The sequence below is a fragment of the Canis lupus genome, chromosome 20, assembly GCF_048164855.1.
Source record: "Canis lupus baileyi chromosome 20, mCanLup2.hap1, whole genome shotgun sequence".
Lineage (NCBI taxonomy): Eukaryota > Metazoa > Chordata > Mammalia > Carnivora > Canidae > Canis > Canis lupus.
Window position 1 is genome coordinate 35,692,194 of NC_132857.1, and position 21,529 is coordinate 35,713,722.

The 21,529-nt window shown below is 48.0% G+C and overlaps 1 protein-coding gene across 4 annotated transcripts in view; it reads left to right on the forward strand.

The window, feature by feature from the left end:
* The window catches only part of SCTR (secretin receptor), a 71,350-nt gene extending 50,939 nt beyond the window's left edge, over positions 1-20,411 (forward strand). For 3 of the 4 annotated variants that reach the window (XM_072788916.1, XM_072788918.1, XM_072788919.1), the window contains 7 exons: positions 1,669-1,822; positions 8,724-8,784; positions 10,114-10,183; positions 13,298-13,389; positions 14,825-14,951; positions 18,836-18,877; positions 19,948-20,411. In XM_072788916.1, the coding sequence (XP_072645017.1) occupies positions 1,669-1,822; positions 8,724-8,784; positions 10,114-10,183; positions 13,298-13,389; positions 14,825-14,951; positions 18,836-18,877; positions 19,948-20,127 (726 nt within the window). In that variant the 3' untranslated portion in view covers positions 20,128-20,411. The remainder of the gene's footprint in view (positions 1-1,668; positions 1,823-8,723; positions 8,785-10,113; positions 10,184-13,297; positions 13,390-14,824; positions 14,952-18,835; positions 18,878-19,947) is intronic. The other variant, XM_072788917.1, reaches the window with a different exon arrangement.
* The last annotated feature ends 1,118 nt before the right edge of the window (positions 20,412-21,529 follow it).

Consider the following 21,529-nt stretch of genomic DNA (forward strand, 5'->3'; position numbering starts at 1 on the left):
CAGGGGCTCCATGGTGCCATGGTGGACACAATCATTTTCCTTCTTTATGCTCCACCGTGCTTGATTCCGTGCTTTACACCACATGTTTACAATATGGCTGCTGCAGCCCCAGGCCTCACATCCATGTTCCAGCCAAGCAAGACAGTCAAGGTTAAACTAACAGCTTTTGTCTTTGGGCAGCTTTGCCTTTTGTGGATGGGAAAGAATGTCTGCCCCCAAGACACCTGTCTACATTTCATTGGCTAGAACTGTGTCATGTTTCCATAGTTAACTGCAAAGGAAGCTGGGAGATTGAGGTTTTTACTATCATAATCTCCACAGCAGAGGCAAACAAAGGAGAAAGGGATTGGAGATTGAGATTGGTTTGATCAACCTGCCTGTCACTCCCCTTCCCTCCCTGGCTCGTATCTGTAATTCCTTACAGATCTGTTAAGGTTTATAATTCTGTGTGTGTGTGTGTGTGTGTGTGTGTGTGTGTGTGTGTTCCGACTCAAACGGAATCTCCCAGGGAGATTGGCAGGATGAAGGAAGAGTACCAGAGTGAGAGTCAGAAGACTTAAATTCGGGCAGCCCAGGTGGCACAGCGGTTTAGCGCTGCCTGCAGCCCAGGGCGTGATCCTGGAGACCCTGGATCAAGTCCCACATCAGGCTCTCTGCATGGAGCCTGCTTCTCCCTGTGTCTCTGCCTCTCTCTCTCTCTGTCTCTATGAATAAATAAATAAAATCTTAAAAAAAAAAAAGACTTAAATTCAGGCCCCCCACCTCAACTAGCCAGAAGTCTAGCAGTGCCAGCAGGGAACCTCCTTGGGGCCCACTAAACAGCAGACTCACAGGCCAAGCATGAGCCCTGCCTAGAATCAGAATCTATGGGTGGCTGTAGGCCAGGAACCACAGCTGGCCAGCAGGGCAGCACTGGGCGCTCCTCCTCTGTGGATGTGACCTCGAAGCAGTCCATGTAGCAGCCCTTGGGCTATCCCAGAAGCTGTCTTCTCCCCAGGGAACAGCTTAGTGAAAGCAAAGGAGACCCTTGTAGTGTCGGAAGGGTTGCCTTGCTGGCAAGGGAGCCTTGTGCCCCATAAGTCCCCAGGCATGGCTTCTGGTGATCCCTGTAAGAGACATGCCCATAACCAGGCACAGGCAACACCCATCCCCATCCAGTAGTTAGAGGTCTCCAGAACAGACGCAGTGTGCCAATGAGGGGCTGTTTTCACTATAATCAATGTTGCCTCCTGACATAATTGGTACGTCCCTTCTTTTCATCTGTTTCTGTGGAAATAGCTTGGAAAGGATTTTGTTAGGCCATTGCTCAGAAATCCCTTTCCTTCTCCAGACGTGTTCTCAACTGCAAATGAGGAATGTGGGATTTGGGCCCTACCTGACACAGGTTTACAACTGGCAGCCAGTTCCAGGGTTTGAATACAACTCCTGCTTCTGTGATGGCCCATTAGCCTTCTTGTCTGAGCCTGTTGGCATGTGGACTTCCGCCCTCTAGACACCTCTGTAGGCCTGGTCTTTTGAGAGTGGAAGGTCACAGCGGATGGCCATGAGCCCCAGAGACTCCCTCTGTGACCTGACCCTTACCACACCCTGTCACTTCCTTTGGGGGTGGCCACTAGAGGGAGGCCCACTGTCACCTAGCCTGGGGCTCACCTGCCTCTCTCTGTCCAGGTGGGCTGTAAGCTGGTCATGGCTTTCTTCCAGTACTGCATCATGGCCAACTACGCCTGGCTGCTGGTAGAAGGCCTCTACCTTCACACACTCCTCGTCATCTCTTTCTTCTCGGAAAGGAAGTGCCTCCAGGGATTTGTTGCCCTCGGATGGGGTATGTTTCTCCATGGGTATAACGGCTGTGGTATAAGGGGAAAGGTACTGAATTAAAGAATTTGGTTTCTAGTTCCAGCCACACGCTTAGTTAGCCAACTTGTGGAATCAGGCAGGTTGCTTCTTATTTAGCGCCCTGGTTCTAGTTTATTTGTATGTCAAATGGGAATTAAAAGCTAAAATATATCCCCAATTTTGGCTACCCAAAGTCTCTTACCATTCAATACCACCCAACACTTGTCTTCCTTAGACATTCTACTGACATATTTTCATTCTTGCTTCCTTTCTATATCAGTTAGGGTATTTTTGACTGTAGGTATCAGAAAACCTGGCTTAGATCAGCTTTAAACATAAATCAATTGGCTCCTATATCTGAAAAGCTCAGGGACTGCCAACTTCAGATGAGGCTGGATCCAGCAGCTCAATCACGTTTCTTTGCGTCTGTCTTTCTACTTTGCCTTCTCTAACATTGGCTTTATCATTAGACCAACAGCTTCTGGTCTGCCAGATTCCTTGTTATATCCAATGAGAGAAAAAGGCTGTGTCCGAGCATTCCCAGCAAATACTCTGAGGTTCACTCTGATGAGACCGGCTTATCTCATATACATCCTTGAACCAATCACAGAGGCCAGAGTGAGGGAAATACACTGATTGGCTTAAGCTACTCAAACCACATAGTTTCCCAAAGGAAATTCAGGGTTTGTTTGTGGGAAGGAGGGGAAATAGTAGTAAGAGAGCCAACTACGGGCCCCATTCCTTCTCTTCCCCCTTTCATTTCTAATCAATGAAGATGATAACTTCCATTTCTTGAGCAATTACTATGAGTACAGTGCTTTACATGCTTATTTAATTGCCACAACAACCTCCAGAGGCCTCTCAAAGAAACCTGCTCAAAGAAAGGATGTAATATGCTCAGCTCACACTGCAGACAAGAGCAGACCCAGGATTCAAACCAAGGCTTGTGTATTTCCAAAGCCCCTAAATTCTTATTCTGCCATTAACAAACATCCATCCATCCATCCATCCATCCATCCATCCATCCATCTATCCATCCACCCATTCATCTATACATCGAATCATCCACCCATCCATCTATGTACCCATCCATCCATCCATCCATCCACCCACCCATTCATCTATAAATCGAACCATCCACCCATCCATATATGTACCCATCCATCCATCCATCCATCCATCCATCCATCCATCCATCTGTATTCATTTGATGAACATATGTAAGTTACCCACTGGGCTCTAGAAAGATAGCCAGGTTCCTTTGAGTGACTCATATGCTAACAGGGATAGTCATGTGTACCAGCCATTAATTTCACTTGCTTTCTTCTTAGTGTCTTTAATTAAGAAGTGCCCTTGCCAGGAATGTCCTGTCTTTTCTGCTTGTCTGAATCCTTACATTGCAAGGGCCCTATCTTCTCACATCAGGAAAGTCACCTGAGGTGCCAGAGCTCACTGAGCCCTCCTGTAGACTTTGGCAGCCTGATTAGCACATGACCCTTGGCCAGTGGGAGCTGTGGGGCTCTGCAGATCTTTGGATTTCTGCATAGGACAATAGTCCCAGAGTGCTGGGAAACCAGGGACTTGCTTTATGCAGGTGACCCCAAAAAAGCACCCAGTTTCTAACCTCATTCACTGACTTTGGCTCCCAAATCTGCCAGGATCTCACCATATGAACATGGGCAGTTTCATTATCTGTAATACCAGGATCACAATTTATTTGGCTTCCTTCGAGTATTTCTTTGTGCTAGGAGGGGCTTCTAGAGATTACAGAAACAAAACCAAAAACAATTCCAGCTTCAAAGGTGTCGTAGTCTAGCAATGAGACAAAATTGGATTGTGACGTCCCCATCACAGATTTTTTAGGAGGGTTTATTTTATTTTATTTTATTTTATTTTATTTTATTTTATTTTTTAAAGATTTTGTGTATTCACTTGAAAGAAAGAGAACACAAGCTGGTGGGGAGGAGCACCTGCTCAGGGCTCAATCCCAGGGTTTAAATGAGTTTTTAAAAGAGTTTAAATGAGATCATGAGAGCCATCCTTTCTTCCTTAAATATTTACTGAGCATCTACTATATGCCAGGCCCTCAGGGTAGAACAGCACATAAAACAGCAGTTAAAACAGCGTTTCCTCCTCTCTGCTGGCATAGTCCCGAGGAGACCGTGAAGGGACTCAGGAAGATCTAAGGTGTTTTGTCTGGGTGAAGCCGTTCTCTTGCAAAAGCAGGGGCCCCTCCTAAGTTTATATGCAACTTGTTTCCCCAGAGATAGGTTGCTTAAATGAGTCCATGCTCACTGTAAAAGTGAAAAAACATTTTTTTAGTAGAAAAAAAATTACCCTGGTCTCATCTAATGAAAAATTTTTTTTGGTTTCCCTCCAGACTATTTTTCCTATTCAGTTTTTCTCTGCAATTTTGTGGTCATTCCATATGTAGAATTCTGAATCTTGCTTCTTTCCATTAACACACAAGCGTACTCTGTATTTTTCTACCCTTTCCATAAACATTTTTAACTAGTCCATGGACATATTTAACCAAATACCTATTATATGGATATTTAAGTTGTTTCTAATTTTCCACTATTATAAATAGCACAGTGACAAATATTTCTGTGAGCTAAGCTTATTTCCATGTAATATGGAATCCTAGAATTGGGATCGCTGAAATCAGGAGTGAGCACTTTTAAGGTTTTTTTTTTTTAAGATTTTATTTATTTATTCATGAGAGACAGAGAGAGAGAGAGAGAGAGAGAGAGGCAGAGACACAGGCAGAGGGAGAAGCAGGCTCCATGCAAGGAGCCCGATGTGGGACTCCATCCTGGGTCTCCAGGATCACACCCCGGGCTCTGGGCGGTGCTAAACCGCTGCGCCACTGGGGCTGCCCACTTTTAAGGTTTTTAATACTTATCCAACACTTACACTTTTTCAAGGTGGCTGGGGTGTCAGCCTGTACCCAGAAAATGGTGATACCTTTGGCTTTTAGAAAGATGAACCAAGCTCCCACTCACTGAGTTGGGAGCCAGCATCAGAGTCACGTGGAGGGTGTGTCAAACCCGGCTGGCTGGACCCCATGTCCTGTGCCTCTGAGCCAGTTGGCCTTGGGTGTAGCCAGAAACTTTTCCTTTCTACTAAGGCCCCAGTGACTCTGATACTGATAGTTTGGAGACCACGCTGAGAAACCCTAACTCAAGCCATTATCGGTTCTCCCACTTTCTACCCACTCTGTTGAAGATGGAAGACAATGAATAGGTGGCCCTTCAGAACCTATGTTCTTTGCCCAAAGCACCCAAAAATAAGGCAGGGAATTTTTGGAAAAATGTTATTTGTATTAAAGTCATGCACATACTTGGTTTAAAGAATTAAATAGGACCACAAGACTTAGGATGACAAAATGCAGTCTCTTGCCCCACTGCCCAGAGGTGACACCATACAACTCCTTAGCTGGTCCTTCTAATGTTCTCTCTTGTGTTTCTAAATAAGATTCTACTATTCCCTGATTTGTCCATCTGAGGCACTATTGGTTGACTCTAAATGATGGACAGTAAGAATGTAAAATTCTCCATCCACTACCTCCATCCTATCACTAGTTTTTCCACTTTTGGTTAAGTCCTATTCGATGTATATATCAGTATGTCTACGTAAATGTTTACTGCCGAGCCGAGTTGTGTACAATGATTTTACTTCCAATGTCTAACCTTTTGTTTTTTATGGAGTCACTTTTAATTGACTTACTTGTTTTATGCTCCTGTACTTAATTCCCCCAAATTCTCCCACAGAACTAGAAGACGCTCCGATGGCTGTTTTCCAAATCATCCAATGTCAACAGGAAATCTATTAGTTCCTATTTGTTTGGTTTCTTCCTGCTGTCTTAGTTTCCTATGGGCTGTGTAAACAAATTGCCACAAACTTGGTGCCTCAAAACAACAGAAATTTATTCTCTCACAGTTCTGGTGACCAGAAGTTCAAAATCAAGATTCGAGCAGGGTTGATTCCTTCTGGAATGCCCCATGCCTCTCTCTCTTCTAGCTTCTGGTCATTGCTGGCAGTCCTTGGTGGTTTTTGGCTTAGGGATGCATCCTTCGATTTCTGCCTTTGTCTTTATGTGGCCTTCTTCCCTCTGTGAGTCCTTTCTCTCTGTGTCTCTCATGGCCTTCTTTTTTTTTTTTTTTTTTTTTTTAATTTTTTTATTTATTTATGATAGCCACAGAGAGAGAGAGAGAGAGGCAGAGACACAGGCAGAGGGAGAAGCAGGCTCCATGCACCGGCAGCCCGACGTGGGATTCGATCCCGGGTCTCCAGGATCGCACCCTGGGCCAAAGGCAGGCGCCAAACTGCTGCGCCACCCAGGGATCCCTCTCATGGCCTTCTTATAAGAATGCCAGCCATATTGGATTAGGGCCCCCATATGACTGGCTTCCTTATAAATATGACCTATGACCTCCTTTTACCTAATTACATGTGCAAAGACCTTTCCAAATCAGGTCATGCTCTAAGGTTCTGGGTAGATATGAACTTAGGGAAGATGCTATTTAACCAAATAGACCCAACAATGGTCTTTTAAGAGACTTCTGCCTTCCTGCTCTATTTGAGCTGGTTGTTCTCTAGACTTGCTCAATTCCCTTACCCTTCATGCTGAGAATTTCTTTCGTTTTCCTCTACATAGCCTATTCCTTTATTTCTTATCTCCTCTGTGGTTTGCTCCTGGTGGTGTTGGAGCACACACTCTAGTCCTTGTCTAACAAAGAGTACATGGAAGGTACATGTTTTTGCATTGCATTATCTGAAAATATCTTTTTCAACTTTCACACCAAATTCATAGTTTTCCTGGGCATAGAAATTAGGTTGAAAAACTCGTTTTCTCCTAGAATCTTGGAGGCTTTCTGTTTGGGCATCTGATGTTACAGGATGTGCTGTGTTATTCTGTTTTGTTTTGTTTTTTTAAGATTTTATTTATTTATTTGAGAAAGAGAGGGAGAGAGGAGAGAGCATGTGTAAGCAGGGGTTGAGGGGTAAGGGGCAGAGTGAGAGGGAGAAGCAGGCTTCCAGCTGAGCAGGGAGCCTGACACAGGACTTCATCCCAGGACCCCGAGATCATGATTTGAGCCAAAGGAGGATGCTTAACCTGCTGAGCCACCCAGGCACCCCTGCTGTGTTATTCTTCCCCCCACCCCCATGAGCATTTTTATTCATCTTTTTCTACGTAAGCTGGAGGGTCTTCTCTCTGTGCCCTGTGTTTTGAAATGCCCTAGGGATGTGCCCCCATGCGAGCTGATTTCATCCTTTTCGCTGACATCCGGTGGTCCTTTCATCTGGAAACTCACATCCTTCATTTTCTTAGACAATGTTCTTACATCACCTATTTGATTTCTTTCCCCTTGGTTTTTATCCTCTCTTTCTAAAACTTTTCATCAGATGGCGCACATCCTGGAATTGACCTCTGATTTTTTTCCTGTCTTTCCTCCTACTTTTCATTATCCTCTTTGTGTTCTGCTTTCCGGGCAATTCCTGGTCTCTATCCTCCAACCCATCTATAGAGTCTTTTATCTTGGTTATCATATATTCAATTTCTAAGACCTCTTCCTGGTTCTCCGACTGCTCCCTATTTTCAGCATCCTGTTTGGGTCTTGCAGATGTAATCTTTCCTCTTATCTCTCTGATGATACTCCTTAGAGTTGTTTTGTTCAAGTGCCTCCTGCAGCCTGCATGGTCTGCTTCCTTTGAGTTCCTTCTCTCTGATTATTTTGGTCCTTGTCTTTTATGTAATCAGCTTTCCTCAGATGTCCGTGACCTTGACTGTCTGTTCGTGTTTAAGAATGAGTCATTTCAGTGCTGACTGAACATCTTGTGTGTGGGGTAGAGGGGTGTGTGTGTGTGTGTGTGTCATGTGTCTTGAGGGAGACGGGGCTGGAGGTGGCCACTGTGTTGGGGGGTCCCCAGCCTCATGATCACTAGACCCTTTGTCTGGGGCTGTTTGATTCTTCCAGAGAAAAATCCTTTAATTCTCTGCCTGGGGATGAGGGGCTAGGGTGTAAACCTGGCTGCCGGAGGTCTGAAAACTGAGCAGCCCAGGGGCAGGGCTGTTACTGTGCAGGTGCACGTGAGCATGGCCATTAGAAACAGAATGAGCCATGTATAACCTAAAATCTTCTAGTAGCCACAGCAAACACAGTAAAAAGAAGCAGGTAAAATCAATCTCAATAACATATTTTAGGGCACCTGGGTGGCTCAGTGGTTGAGCATCTGCCTTTGGCTCAGGCTGTAATCCTGGGGTGTTGCTGGCGAGTCCCACATCAAGCTTCTCACAGGGAGCCTGCTTCTCCCTCTGCCTGTGTCTCTGCCTCTCTCTCTGTGTCTCTCATGAATAAATAAATAAAATCTCTAAATAATAATAATAATATATTTGCTTTAGCCTGGTGTAAAAATATTATCATTTCAACATATAATTAATATAAAATTAGCATATTACACATTCTCTTATTCCTACTAAATCTTCAAAATCTGGCATCTTGCACTTACAGCACATCTCCACTGGGACCAGCCACGTAGCAAGTACTCGATGGCTACGCGTGGCGAGGAGCCACTGCCCAGGACAGTGCAGGTGTAGATCATCACTGTCCTCTTCTCTCCCTGCAGTGGGCCGGCCGGGTCTGGCCCAGGCTCCCAGGACACCCTGGGCCCACTGTGGTGTTCAAGATCCTTCTGATTCTGCCTCAGTTGCCAGGGTGTGCCTAGTACCCTAGAAGCAGGAGTCTACCCATTTGCACAGGATTTCCAAGGGGGTTTCTGTGACACCTGCTCACTCCTAGGCCGGGCTCACCGCCCTGTTGCTGTATGGGTGTTGAAAATTGAGTCCCCTCTCTCCCACCCCTCCCTTTATTTTTAATCCTCAGGTTCCCCGGCCATTTTTGTTGCTTCGTGGGCTATCAGCAGGCACTTTCTGGAAGATGTCGGGTAAGCTGTTTGAAGGAGAGGTAACAAGAGTGTATTTTATGTTGTCCAGCTCTTCAAGCAGGATGGACACTTCTAGGAATGGCCTGTTTTTCAAACTGGGGGCTACAGGCGAGTACCCCGGAGTGCTGGGCTAGTGGTGTGGGTCGTGGCCTTCACCACGCCCGCACCCTCCTGGGCCTGCCTCCCTTCCTGCCCACCCCATCAGCTCCTGCAGGTGCCTGGCAGGAGCCGTGAAACTCCAGGCAGGTGCTGCTCAGAGAAGGAGCTCTGGGCCAACCCGGCTTTTCCTTCCTCCTGGGGTATCTCTCCTCTGCTCCTCCCTACACCCCGGTGTTTGAGAGTCCAACAGAGGCGGGCACAGTTGTATTCCCGTAACCCCTGATGGGGATAAAGAGATCTAACTTTGTTCTCTGAGGATGGAGGTAAACCCAGGTGGGGCTGCTGGGAAGTAGGCACGCAGAGAGAAGCTTGAAAGAAAGCCGGAGAGGGACGTCTGGCTGGCTCAGTGGTTGAGCGTCTGCCTTCGGCTCAGGGCGTGATCCTGGGGTCCTGGGATCGAGTCCCACATCGGGCTCCCTGCATGGAGCCTGCTTCTCCCGCTGCCTATGTCTCTGCCTCTCTCTCTGTCTCTCATGAATGAATAAATAAATAAAGAAAATCTTTAAAAAGAAAGAAAGCCGGGGACAAAGTGAGGCAGTGTGACAGAACAGAGGCAGTTGCTCATCAGCACACTGATGCACCCGAGCCAGTATGAGGCTCTTGCAGTCCAAATGTGCCTCCCAAATAATTGTTTCAAAGTAATTATTTTCATTGGGTGAATTAGATTTTTTTTTAAATCGGGATTTTTAGCTTCTCTGGAAAACATGAGACGTTCTACCAACATCTCTCATTTTCCCTTGAGGCAAAAATCAGCGGGAGCAGAGTCGGGGTTGCCTTAGGCCACACTCATGCTCTCCAGTTTGCCAAGTACTCCCTTCACCTGGTGTCCCAGGGTCCTGAGGTCACATGGCAGTCACCCAGCCCCTTCACTCACTGATGTCACCTGCCTGGCCATTCTTGGCAGTTTGTCACTGTGCTGGCTTTGGGCTCTGGGATCTTCTGGCTCTCAGGTTCCATGTACTATCTACTGCCCCAGACACTCACTGGACATGCACGGGGACAGGGAGCTGCTCCAGTGGCCTCAGAAACGCTCCTGGGCAGCAGAACAGGGTCAGTTAGAACAGTCCTGGGCACACACCCACAGGGTTCAGGGCCACCAGCGTGGGGAACTGGTCTTTCCTGGTCACCTTGGCTCTCCACTCCTAACCATGCCTGGCCACCCCTCTACAGGTGCTGGGATGTCAATGCCAATGAGTCCATCTGGTGGGTCATTCGGGGGCCCGTGATCCTCTCCATCCTGGTGAGTAGCCATCCTCCAGGGGGAGAGATGGAAAGGGTGACTGACCTGGACAGAAGGCCAAAGGATAGGGCTAGCATCACTCCCTCCAGGAGCTGGGAGGGACAAACCACAGAGCTTCCCGAGATTGGCCAGTGCCTTGAGGGTCTATATGATGGATGGGAGAATGGTGGGTGGTGGATAGGAGTGAGATGAGGTGTACTTAGGAAGCAAAAGTTGATATAACTCTCTTTGGTCTGTGAGTAGCCACTAAAATGTGGTGAGCAGAGCTCCTTGCCCTAAACTGGCCTGAAATCCCTCCTTCAGGTCTTTGGGTCCTGATCTTTTTTCCAGGCAGGCTCTTGTTAAACAGAAAAATCACTGGGGCTGAGGAAAGCCAAGTGAAACTTGGTCTTGGGTCTTTGGGATGCTGTTGTGGGGGAGGGGGGCAGGCCTTGAGGGGTGGCTTCCAGGGAGGAGATACAGGAGTGAGTCTCATGGACGGGGAGCTCAGAGTGTCTTAACTGAGCTGGCCTTCAGAATCACCTGGGAGCTGTTTAAAAATTCTGATAGATTTGGGCTTTTTTTTTGTTCTGGGGTGGGGCCTGAGCACTCATTGGATGTCAAAGTTCTCAGGAGCTTCTGCTCTGCAGTCAGAGTTGGGAGGCCTGGAGCTGAGCCTGTGGGAAGGGATAGGAAATAGGTGGGCAGAAGATGGGGACACCCTGGGGTTATCCCCTGGAAGGAATTAGCCCCTCAGCTGTGTGCAAGGCTCCAAGGGACACCAGGCACGGCTGCAGGACCATTTGACAGGAGGAGTCCTTCATGGGCTCACTGGAGGGGGAAAGCGTGCAGCACAGGGCAGTGGCCACCTCCACACTCCCCCTACCCCACTTCCACTGGCTGGCTGTGACCTTCCAGGGGCAGTTGGAAGGAGGGGGCCATTCTGGGACCCCTTCTTTTTACTTTACTTTTTTTTTTTTTCCAAAATAGAATTCATGTAAAAAAATTTGGAAGATACAAAATGTACCTTTTTTCAAAAAGGGAATAAAACCACATGAACTTTTAGCACCGAGACACACTGGAATACACATGTACTTTTCCTTCCTCTCTCTTTTTTTTTTTTTTTTTTTTTGAGCACACATACTTTTTTTCCAAATGCTCAATATAGTTTTGCATACTAGTTTTCAGTTGCCAACCTTAGCAATAGATGTGAGCTATCCCATGTTCTTTGAAATTATTTGACCAGCCAATGTGCTCTGGCTGCATAATGTTCCCATAGGAGGTCTTTCCTCATTCAGTTAGGCCAGTTTCCCTACCATCATTGTGGGCATCTGACAGCCCAGCCCATGAGAACTCCGGCTGAGGGGTGATGGGCCCCTTGCCCTGGCGGGTTTCACCAGACTAGTGATGTTTGGTGGGCACTTCTGATGCAAAATATCTCCCAACAGAGGCCCCTGGCTGGCTCAATTAGAAGAGCATGCAACTAGGTCTCAGGTCATGAGTTCAAGCCCCATGTTGGGGGTAGAGATGACTTAAATTAATAAATAAGAACTTAAAAAAAAAAAAAAATCTCCTAACCAGTAGGTCAAGGGCATCAACTTTCACTATTTAAGACTCATTCTTGGGCTCTTAAAGATGTTTTTCTTTTTCTTTTCTTTTCTTTTCTTTCTTTCTTTCTTTCTTTCTTCTTTCTTTCTTTCTCTTTCTTTTTTTTTTTTTTTTTTTGCCTTTCAGTGCTAGGGAGCACTGAAAATCAAAAAAATCAAAATGCACCTCTAAGACAAAACAAATAAATGAAAGTAAAATAACCTTTATTCGTTTAGGCCATGCATAATCAGCTGCGAGCAAGATGCATAAACAAACAACAAGCTGAGAAGCAATGTTGCTGAAGAGGCAGCTGGGCTAGGAGTCCTGGACAGGCCACTAATCCTTGTCTTTTGGCCAGCATTCCCAGGCCCCAGGCTGGTTGTGTGAACAATGAGGGTGCCTGGCTGGGCGATTCCATGGATCCCTGCTTCTGCAAATGGTGCTGTAGCCGGTGGGTGGGTGAGAGAGGTGGAGAGGTGCCGGCTGGCTGCCACGTGGGCACTTTTATAACATTCTGGCACTGGGCTTGGGGAAAAGGACACACAAAAAATAATGAGACTACATTCTTGTCCTTGAGGAAGTTATGATTGAATTGGCAGATAAGTAGATACATGTCCAAGTTTGACAGATGGATGCGTTTAGCCTCCCTCAAATATTTCAAGTGCTTGCACACCAACATGCCCCCTTAACTGCAATGTATCAGGAAAGAGAGGTAATCAAGGGTGGCTTCCTGGAGTTGGTAATTAAACTCCAAAGTGATTCTAGAAGACTCTGAGGCAGTGGTACTCAAAGTGTGGTCCCCAGACTGGCAGCTTCAGCATCACCTGGAAGCTTGTTAAAAATGCAAATTCTTGGGCCCCACCCCAGATTTGTTGACCTGTAACCCCTGATGGAGGGAGCCCCCCCACCCCCGACTTGCCCCCAGAACTTTAAGAGTCTCTGCTGGAAGAAAGCTTTGCTACTCAAAGTGTAGTCAGGGACTGGTTTGGGCATTATTTGGAGCTTAATAGAAATGCAGACTCTCAGAGATGCCTGGGTGGCTCAGTCAGTTAAGGGTCTGCCCTTGGCTCAGGTCATGATCCCAGGGTGCTGGGATTGAGCCCCACATATGGTTCCCTGCTCAACAGGGAGCCTGTGTCTCTGTCTGCTCTGCCTACTGGTCCTCCTGCTGTGCTCTCTCTCTGTCAAATAAATAAAATCTTAAAAAATTTTTTAAAAAGAAAGAAATGCAGATTCTCAGGTCACCTGTGACCTGCCTTTTAACAAGGTCCCCGAGGGAGTCCAATGCACTCCCGGTGTGAGCCATCGCTGCCCCAAATGAGCAGACCTCAGAGCTCCTGCAGCCAGTGCCAGGAGCAGGCGCTGTGTCAGTCAACATCTCCAGACAGTTTGTTCTTCCGGGCCCATGGGGATGCCTGGAGGGCAGGGTGGTGCAGTGATATGCACCCTGGGTGTGGTCTGCAATGCCTTCTCCGAACTTCTCCCAGGGGCCAGGGCCAGGAGAGGTGGCAATCACCTTCAGCCCCATGTCCCTCTTGTGTTTTCCAGATTAACTTCATCCTTTTTATAAACATTCTAAGAATCCTGATGAGAAAACTTAGAACCCAAGAAACAAGAGGAAAAGAAATGAACCATTATAAGTAAGTAGAGGGCAAAGGCTGAGTGTCACTCAGCCAGTCAGCAGATATTTACAGAGCACCTATGGTTTTACCCAACTGGCCCTGATTCCAAGGTTACAATGTTCTTGGGAATAGAGGTGGGGAGGGATGGGCCCACTGGGAAGCCTTAGACATTGCCCAATGGTGGGAAGATGGAAATCTCTCAGGATCCCAGGAGACAGATATCTATGTTTGGGGAAACGCTAGGGCTTCAGAGGCCCAAATTCAGAGAAATTTGTACAGGTATGTGTATTTTTCAGGGGAGAAAGGCTCTAGGTTTCATCAGATTTTCAAGATGTGGGATCCAACAATAATTTAAAACCTTTAAAAGATGTTAAAGGGAGATGCCGTATTAGTTTGCTAGGGCCACCGTAACAAAATAACCACACACTGGATGATGTAAAGAAGAGACATTTATTTTCTCTGAGTGCTGGAGGCTGGAAACCCAAGATTCAGGTGTTCACAGGTTTGGTTTCTTCTAAGGCTTCCTTCCTGGCCTTGTAGATGGCTGCCTTCTCCCCTGTTTCCTTACTGGACCTTTTGTCTGTGTGTGGGCATCTTTGGTGTCACCTCCTCTTCTTACAAGGACACCAGTTGATTGGACTAAGGTCCCACCCTAATGACCTTATTTTAGCTCAATCACCTTTTATGGGCCCTACGTGCTTGTACAGGTAGGTATTTCTGAGGTCTTGCACCTAGGACTTCAATTTGTATATTTGGCTAGAGGAGACATAATTCAAAACAGAATGGTTAAAGATAAATCAGTGTCCAACCAAGACTTTCTCTGTGATGTTCTGAGCTTTGAGAATCTGGCAGTGACGCGATTACTTGGTGACAGATTCTCCAGGACACCTTTAGGGCAGTGGGCTCCACAGTAGGGTAGAGCTGGGGATCCAGGATAAAGTTGCCCAATAGAGGATGCCCAGTTCAGTTTGAATTTTGGATAAACAACAAATAGTGTCTTAGCACTTTGTCCAAAAAAACTATTATCCATTGTTTATCTGAAATTCAAATTGAACTGGGCATCCTGTATTTTTTATCTCTAAATTTAGCAACCATAATCTGGGAAGAAAATAAAAGAATGTCTCCTTATAGATAGTTATTATCAAAAAATTAAGAATGCTGGCTTTGTGAATAACAGGTTTGATGACTTATGCATGTAATTAATAAATAATAAAGTTATTTGGGTGGCTATGTGTTCAAATTTTTCTTTTCCTGATGGGTGCACGATCAGAAAGCTTAGGGGACTGGCCCTGGGGGATGGGTATGTGGGAGTTGGACATTCTCCAAAATGAAAGATAAAACCACAAAGATTGGGGGGCACCACTCCAGGCCTCCTACAATGAGGTAGGTTGGGGTGTGCGGAGCTGTGCCTGTGGGGAGAAGACGGGACACGACAGCGGGTCTCTGTCTGCAGGCGCCTGGCCAAGTCCACCCTCCTGCTGATCCCGCTCTTTGGAGTCCACTACATCATCTTCGCCTTCTCCCCAGAGGACGCCATGGAGGTCCAGTTGTTCTTTGAATTGGCCCTTGGCTCCTTCCAGGTAAGCTTCAAGGACTGTGACTCTTGGGGGTTCTCTCTTTCAAGAGCATTGTGGGAATGGGGGGCGGGGGAGGGCATCTGAAGGAGAATAAACTCTTTATTCTGGGAAGTCCATGAAATGCCCCAAACTGAAAAATCCAGAAGGAGCAGCATCAGCATATTATTCAGAAGCTGCAAAGAGAATTCCAAGTAGCTGCCTCTGAGGAACAGGAAATGGGGGCAGGGGTGTTGGGAGGCTGCCCTTGTTTTGATGAGAATCATTTGACTCCTTGAAACTATGTGCACACACAATGTATCAAAAAGAAAAACCAACTTTAAAAAAAAGGAAGGAAAGTGAAGGGGGAAATCACCTACCCCCAACTCATAAGATGTTGTGAGGCTAAAAAAAAAATGAATAGTCAAAAACAAAAAACTCCAACAACAAAAAGCAAATAATAAACACCTTCAGACAGAAGGACTCTTCACATGAATCCCAAACTTCAGAATGTTATTTGTTTACACTCTCATAGCTGTCTCCTTCCAAAAATAATATGATGTAGCTTTCAGGAAAACCACACAGAGGATTAAAAAAATAATAAGTAGATGAAGGATCAGCGAAAAAATAATATAAAAACCCAAACTGAGTTCATACAGAGAAGCAAATCCAATAGAGTGCCACGAAGGTGGGAGAGATGGGTCATACATTTGGTTTGGAGCTCCCCAGTAGCCAAAGCAATCGGTTCCAAAATTTGTAATATCCATAGATGGAAACAAGCCAATTCTCAGGAAAAGCCTAGACATTAAAGACTTGGGGGCCTGAGAAAAATTTCTCCCAGTGGCTGTTCCTCAAGAAGCCAAGCTGTCCTCAACAGTACTGATTATCCTGAACAGTCCTCCTTATGGCAGACGCTTTGGTCTCAAGACGGGACCCTGAGTCTCCCTCGGTCCCTGAGTTCAGTTCAGGGCGAGTGGGTGAGTCAGGGTCATCCTCCTGTCACTTTCAGGTTTCAGGCAGGACACATCACTGGAGACACGTTATTGAGCAGTTAGGTCTTGCCCTAGCCCTGCCTTCAGACCCCACCCAGGGGCTGTCCCCTCTGCCCTCCCTGAGCTTCTCTCCTCTGCCCGGAGCTCCCTGCCAGTGCCCCAGGCCTCCAGGGAACCCAGCCTCTTGCATAATCCGTATTCTTTGTTTCTAGACCAGGGAGTTTTCATGCCCACCTGCTCTTGTAACATGCAAGGAGGCCTGGGTCACGATGGCCCATTAGCAGGTAGGGGATTCCAGGTCCACAAGGATGGAAGGCCTTGGCCTGGCTTCCAGAAATCGGTAGTGACCACACTGCGAGCAAGGAGACCCAGGTCAGCCTCCCAGCCGAGAAAGGGAACCAACTTCCTGTCCCCTGGAGCTGGGGCTTGTGGTTGGGGCTGAGGACTGTCAGCGGAAGGCCATTCGGCTTCTAAGGAAATGGCTTGTCGAGAGAAAACCAAAAGCACTTTCCTAATGTGTCCATAGAAATGTTTATGCAGAAAAGAGATCTTTGAGGTTTTTTAAACCCTTGTTCACAAACATATTATCAGTTTATTATATATTACACATATATATTCTCTATGTGTCTATTTTTAAAAGTCTGTATTGTAGAGAATGTCTTCACATATGAAAGTGAAGAGAATAGTAGACAGTGAACCCCCATGTGACCACTGCCCGCTCAAGGTGCAGCATGTTCCAGCTCTGTCCCCATCTGTTCCCTCCATCCCATCCCCCATCATTTTAAGCCAATCAAAGGGATGATTCTTCTCAAATGTAAATATGCAAGTATGTATCTCTAAAAGACCGGGCTTAAGGAAAAACATACCCAGAACCACAATACATTATCACCATCCTGTTCTTTTAGAGACGCAAGTTGATTAGCATTTTTTCCGATTGTAGAAATGATACTTAATATAGGAAATTTGGAAAATAAGGAATAGTTAAGAAAGGAAATCATCCACAATCTCATGACTGCAGAAATAACCTGTTAAAATGACAGTGGGTTTACTCGTAGTCTCTTTTCTCTGCAGGAAGACACATACACATGTATACACGTCCCGTAAAATTGAGGTCATGCTGCATGTGGTTTTTTTTATCTTGCTTGTCCCAATATCTCTATCTTACCTGTGGTGAACATTTCCCTATGTCATTAATTCTTCCAAGACTTCATTTTTAATGATTGTATAAACACTGTGGAATTTCTTTAACTTGTCAGCTGTGGGAGACAGCTCTAGATACCTGGGGTACAACTAGCTTTCCCTCACCCAGGACTCCTGCCCTCACCTGAACTGTGAAAATGTGTCCCAGGATCTTGGCAGCGCAGGCACTCCTGGGCCCAGGGAGAGGGTCCGCACCCGCAGCCAGCAGCCTGACTTCCAGCTCGGGCTTTGGCAAGGATTCAGTGATACACCTGGAAACCAGAGCCCCACAAGTATGCAAGCCAGGTGGCACACCACATCCTGTTCCATTTCATCCCAAAGCCTTTCACACCCTCTGATGGTGGTTTCCAATTGGGAATACCTGTTAGAACCATCTGCGATTTTTCAAAGCTGCTGGGGCTTCCATCCTCAGACATTTGGACTTGGGTATGGAGTGCAACATACGCAAACGCTCCCACGTGATGCTAACATGCTACAGACTTTAGAGATTGGTACCTTGTGTAAGTGTTCCTGCTGCCCACCTCCCCCATATAGTCCCTGTTCTGCAGTGGTCCTCGATGCCTGATAATTCTTTGAGGTCTGTCACTAACTCTTGTTAAAAATGACCTTAGCCCTGAGCAATGGTACATATTAAGCCCACCATAGTCAGGCTGGCTCATCATTCTTTTGGGTCCTTTCCAATGTAGTAAGTAGGTGAGGGCAGGCTTGGATGGGACTGGGAAGTGTGTGTGTGGGGGGGAGGGTGCGGTTTAGGGCCCCCTGAGGTCAGAGCTATGACACCCAGGCCTCTGAGGGCGAGGGTGCTCACCAGCTAGGGAAGCCTCAGGGCAGAAGCAAGGGCAGGCTGGCCGGAGGTGTGTCCCTGAGATGAGCATAAGCACTGTGGTGAACCCCCCCCCCCCCCATAGCTTATGGCCCCAAGCAGGCCTCTTGGCCTCAATCCTGCATCTTGAGACTGGAGTCCCTGCCCTGGCAAAGCTCCAAGCCACGACTGGGGGTAGGGGGAGGCGCCACTGGGAAACAGGAACCCCAGAGACTAGGGAGCCAGGGTCCTGATAGGTACACACCCCCACCACACCAAGGAACGTAAAGTATATATAGCCCCAAGGTCCCTAACCAAGGTGACATAAACAGGAAGTCATACCTCACTGGCCCGGACCTACATGTGGGTTTTGTTCTGACATCATGCTCATGTGCTTGTGTTTCAGTTTGAATAGTTGCCTGTGTTGGAACATCTCCAGGTTTCCAGCTTATCTTGAAAATGAGCCCACACAGGGCCCAGGGGGTCTCACATGGGCTGTCCCCACCCCCTACCTGAGGGACAGGTGCACTTCAAGTGCCACCACTCCTTGCTTCTCCCAGACGGCCTGCCTTACTAATTCTGGTGACTTGCCGGGTCTCCACAGGCCCAGGTTAGCAGCTTCTGCGCTGAAATCACATGCATGCAATGCCCCATGCTGGACCCTGCCGCTGCCCCTGCCCCAAGGAGCTGAGCCTGTGCCAGATGATGCCAGCACAGCCAGGGGCACTGTGGGCCCCCCCCAAGAGGTAGCCCCAGTCCCCCTTGGAGTGAGAGGTGTGGGAAGGCTCTGGGGCACTCTCTGGGGAGAAGTGAGCCTGGGGCTGGCAATTTTAAGGACATAGGGAAGAGGTTAAAGGAAGGAGTCCGGGTGCCCTAGCACCTGCACTGATCCTCTGCTGCCTCTGCCCCCTCTGCAGGGCCTGGTGGTGGCCGTCCTCTACTGCTTCCTCAATGGGGAGGTGAGTGTTCTCTGGGTGCCCAGATGGAGGAGCTCCCTAGCCACCGATTCCTGCTCAGAAGCTCCCTGGAAAACCAGGGTGGTGGGGAGAGATGGGTGGTCTGGGAGGGGGAGGTCTCCTGAGCCCACTTCATGGAAGCACTGAAGCACCAGGTCTCATTAAAACAATTGCTTGGCCCTACCCGACCCACACCACATCCCTCCCCCCTTCTAATTCGACAAAAGGATTGTTATGTCTGGGTAAGAGCCTGAAAATGTTTAACAAGCATTCCAGGTAATTCTTATCCTTGAGCAAGTCCTGAGACTAGAGCAAAAGTTGCAGGCACCCCAACAAGAACTCTGGTTCCCAATGGCTCTGATGCTTGCCTGATGGGTGATCCAGGTCACTGCCCTCCTCTAGGCCTCAGTCTCCCCATTTGTAAAATGAGTGACTTGATGATGCAATCCCTAAAGCTCAGTGCTCACTGACCTCCAAATAATCGTTGACTCTTCGGAGGGCTGCACACTTACCTTGCTGTCTCTCTGCTCCCTGCCCAGAGCATTTGGGGGGGGACACACACAAGCCATGCAACCAACAGTTGAATACAGTATTCCACCCAAGTCGGGCCTTCCTGTGACTGTTGACCATTTATCTGGTTCACCACACTTGAAGGGGAATAACCTGTTTTCCAGAACTCAAGCCCTGAAGCCTGGCTTCAAAGGTTTGGGCTGCTACAGCTTGGGGACCGTGAAATTAATATCCAAAGAGCCACTCTAAGGTCCCCAGATTTAAGTTCTGAGCTAGGCTGGCTTTATGGGAATGGGTCCGGTGGTCCCAGGTCATGATCTGGATGTCATTCTGCAATTCGTAAAATAACCCCAAGCCCCTTCTTCAGGACACATGCAGTAAGGTGGCAGGTGAAAGTGTCCAGATAAGGTGAGGGGGTTCGATCCCTACTGGATATTGGAGCTGGAAGGGGTCCATCTGAGTGGCCTGCAGGAAAGGCAGGGCCTGTACTGAGGGGGCAGTGAATGGGGCTCTGGGGACAAGGTGAGTTGTCTTCCCCAACTGATGGCTGGTCTCTGGGCCAGGTGCAGCTGGAGGTGCAGAAGAAGTGGCAGCAGTGGCATCTCCGCGAGCTCCTCCTGCGCCCCGTGGCCCTCAGCACCTCCTTCAGCAATGGCACCAGCGGCCTCACTGGCTTTACGCACAGCACCAAGGCCAGCACCTCAGAGCAGAGCCGGGCCGCCTACAGGGCCAGTGTCATTTGAGGGTCTGGAGCAGGGCCAGTCACAGGACAGACAGACGCCAAGACAGGTCGTGAGAAGGCCAGACACTGCTGCAGGACAGTTCTCTGCAGACATCATCTGTTCCTCCTGGGACCCATCAAACCTCCTCTGGGCCTTGGGTTGGAGCCCAAGGTGATATGTTCCTCAAAACTGAAGATAATGAGGGACCACGGGGCAGGAAGAGAGGGCCTGGGTCTGTTGTATTTGGGAAGGGCAGTTCGGGCGCCCCAGAAGAGGGCAGGGAAATAAATGGTAGTGGGGATGGGTTTGGTCCGTAACTGACCACTCTTTTTGCCCTTGAGACACCAGGTGGAGGAGGACCCTCCCACTCGCTTCCCTACCCCTTCCTGGAGTTTTTAGGGATAAGTTCAACACACAGGAAATGGGAGAAATGGAGACCCTTGGCTCTAGGTGGACCCTCCCTACCCTTCACTACAAGTCACCTCTCTGGTAGCTCTTCCCCTACAGCGTCAAGGCAGCTGGATTAATCTGTCCCAAGTCAGCACGGCTGACAGTCCTAAGATTCCTAGCTTCCTTAGTAACCCTAGTGTGGTGCAAGCATCCCTCTGGGAATGGGGTGTGATTCCGCTGGACAGAAAAGAAACAGGTTCACTAAGGTCCTGTGACTTGCCTGAGATACCCAGCAAGAAGGGACAGAAGTTCCATTGAGGGCTTTGGTGTCAAATCCCTGTGCTCTGAGCCTATATCTGTTTCTTCAGTCCTGGGCAGGGGACAGGGGGTCTTCTGGGGGATGTCTCCCCTTTATTCTCTGGATCTCAGTTCCCCTTGACTATCAGCACTCCCTCACCACCAGCCACATGAGGATGAAAGTGAACTGAACATTTGAGCCCTTTTACAAAACAAAGCCTACCAGTGTTCAGGGGAAAGCGTGGTGTACAGGAGCTCAAACGTAGAGGAGACATCTTGTTGCTGGGTGACCCCGGACAAGTGCCATCCCCCTCTGGACCCTGGCTTCCCACCTTTGCACCTCCCCATTGCAGAGACAAGGTCACCCGTTTGCGCCTGGTGAACGGCTCTTGAAATGAAAGGTCAGGTGCTTCTTTGCCAGGGCTAAGAACCCAGCCCATAGGGTTGATGAGCTCTGCTCTCTGAAAAACTGATTGGCCCGTGACACCTTTCTTCAGTGATCTCCATGGACTCCATTGGAAAAGCTTTGAAGAACCCCAAGAGATAGATAAACGCACCCAGCCCAGGCCAGGAAGGGGACCTGCAGTGACAAGGATGGGGCAGAGACCCAAACCCACGCCAGGAGCAGCAGTAGTGTGGCCCAGGTGGAGAGGGAAGGGGGGAATGAAGTGGCGGCTGAGGGGCGAAACCCCAGCTATGGGGCAGAGAAGAGACTGGAAAGGGGGCAATTGGCACA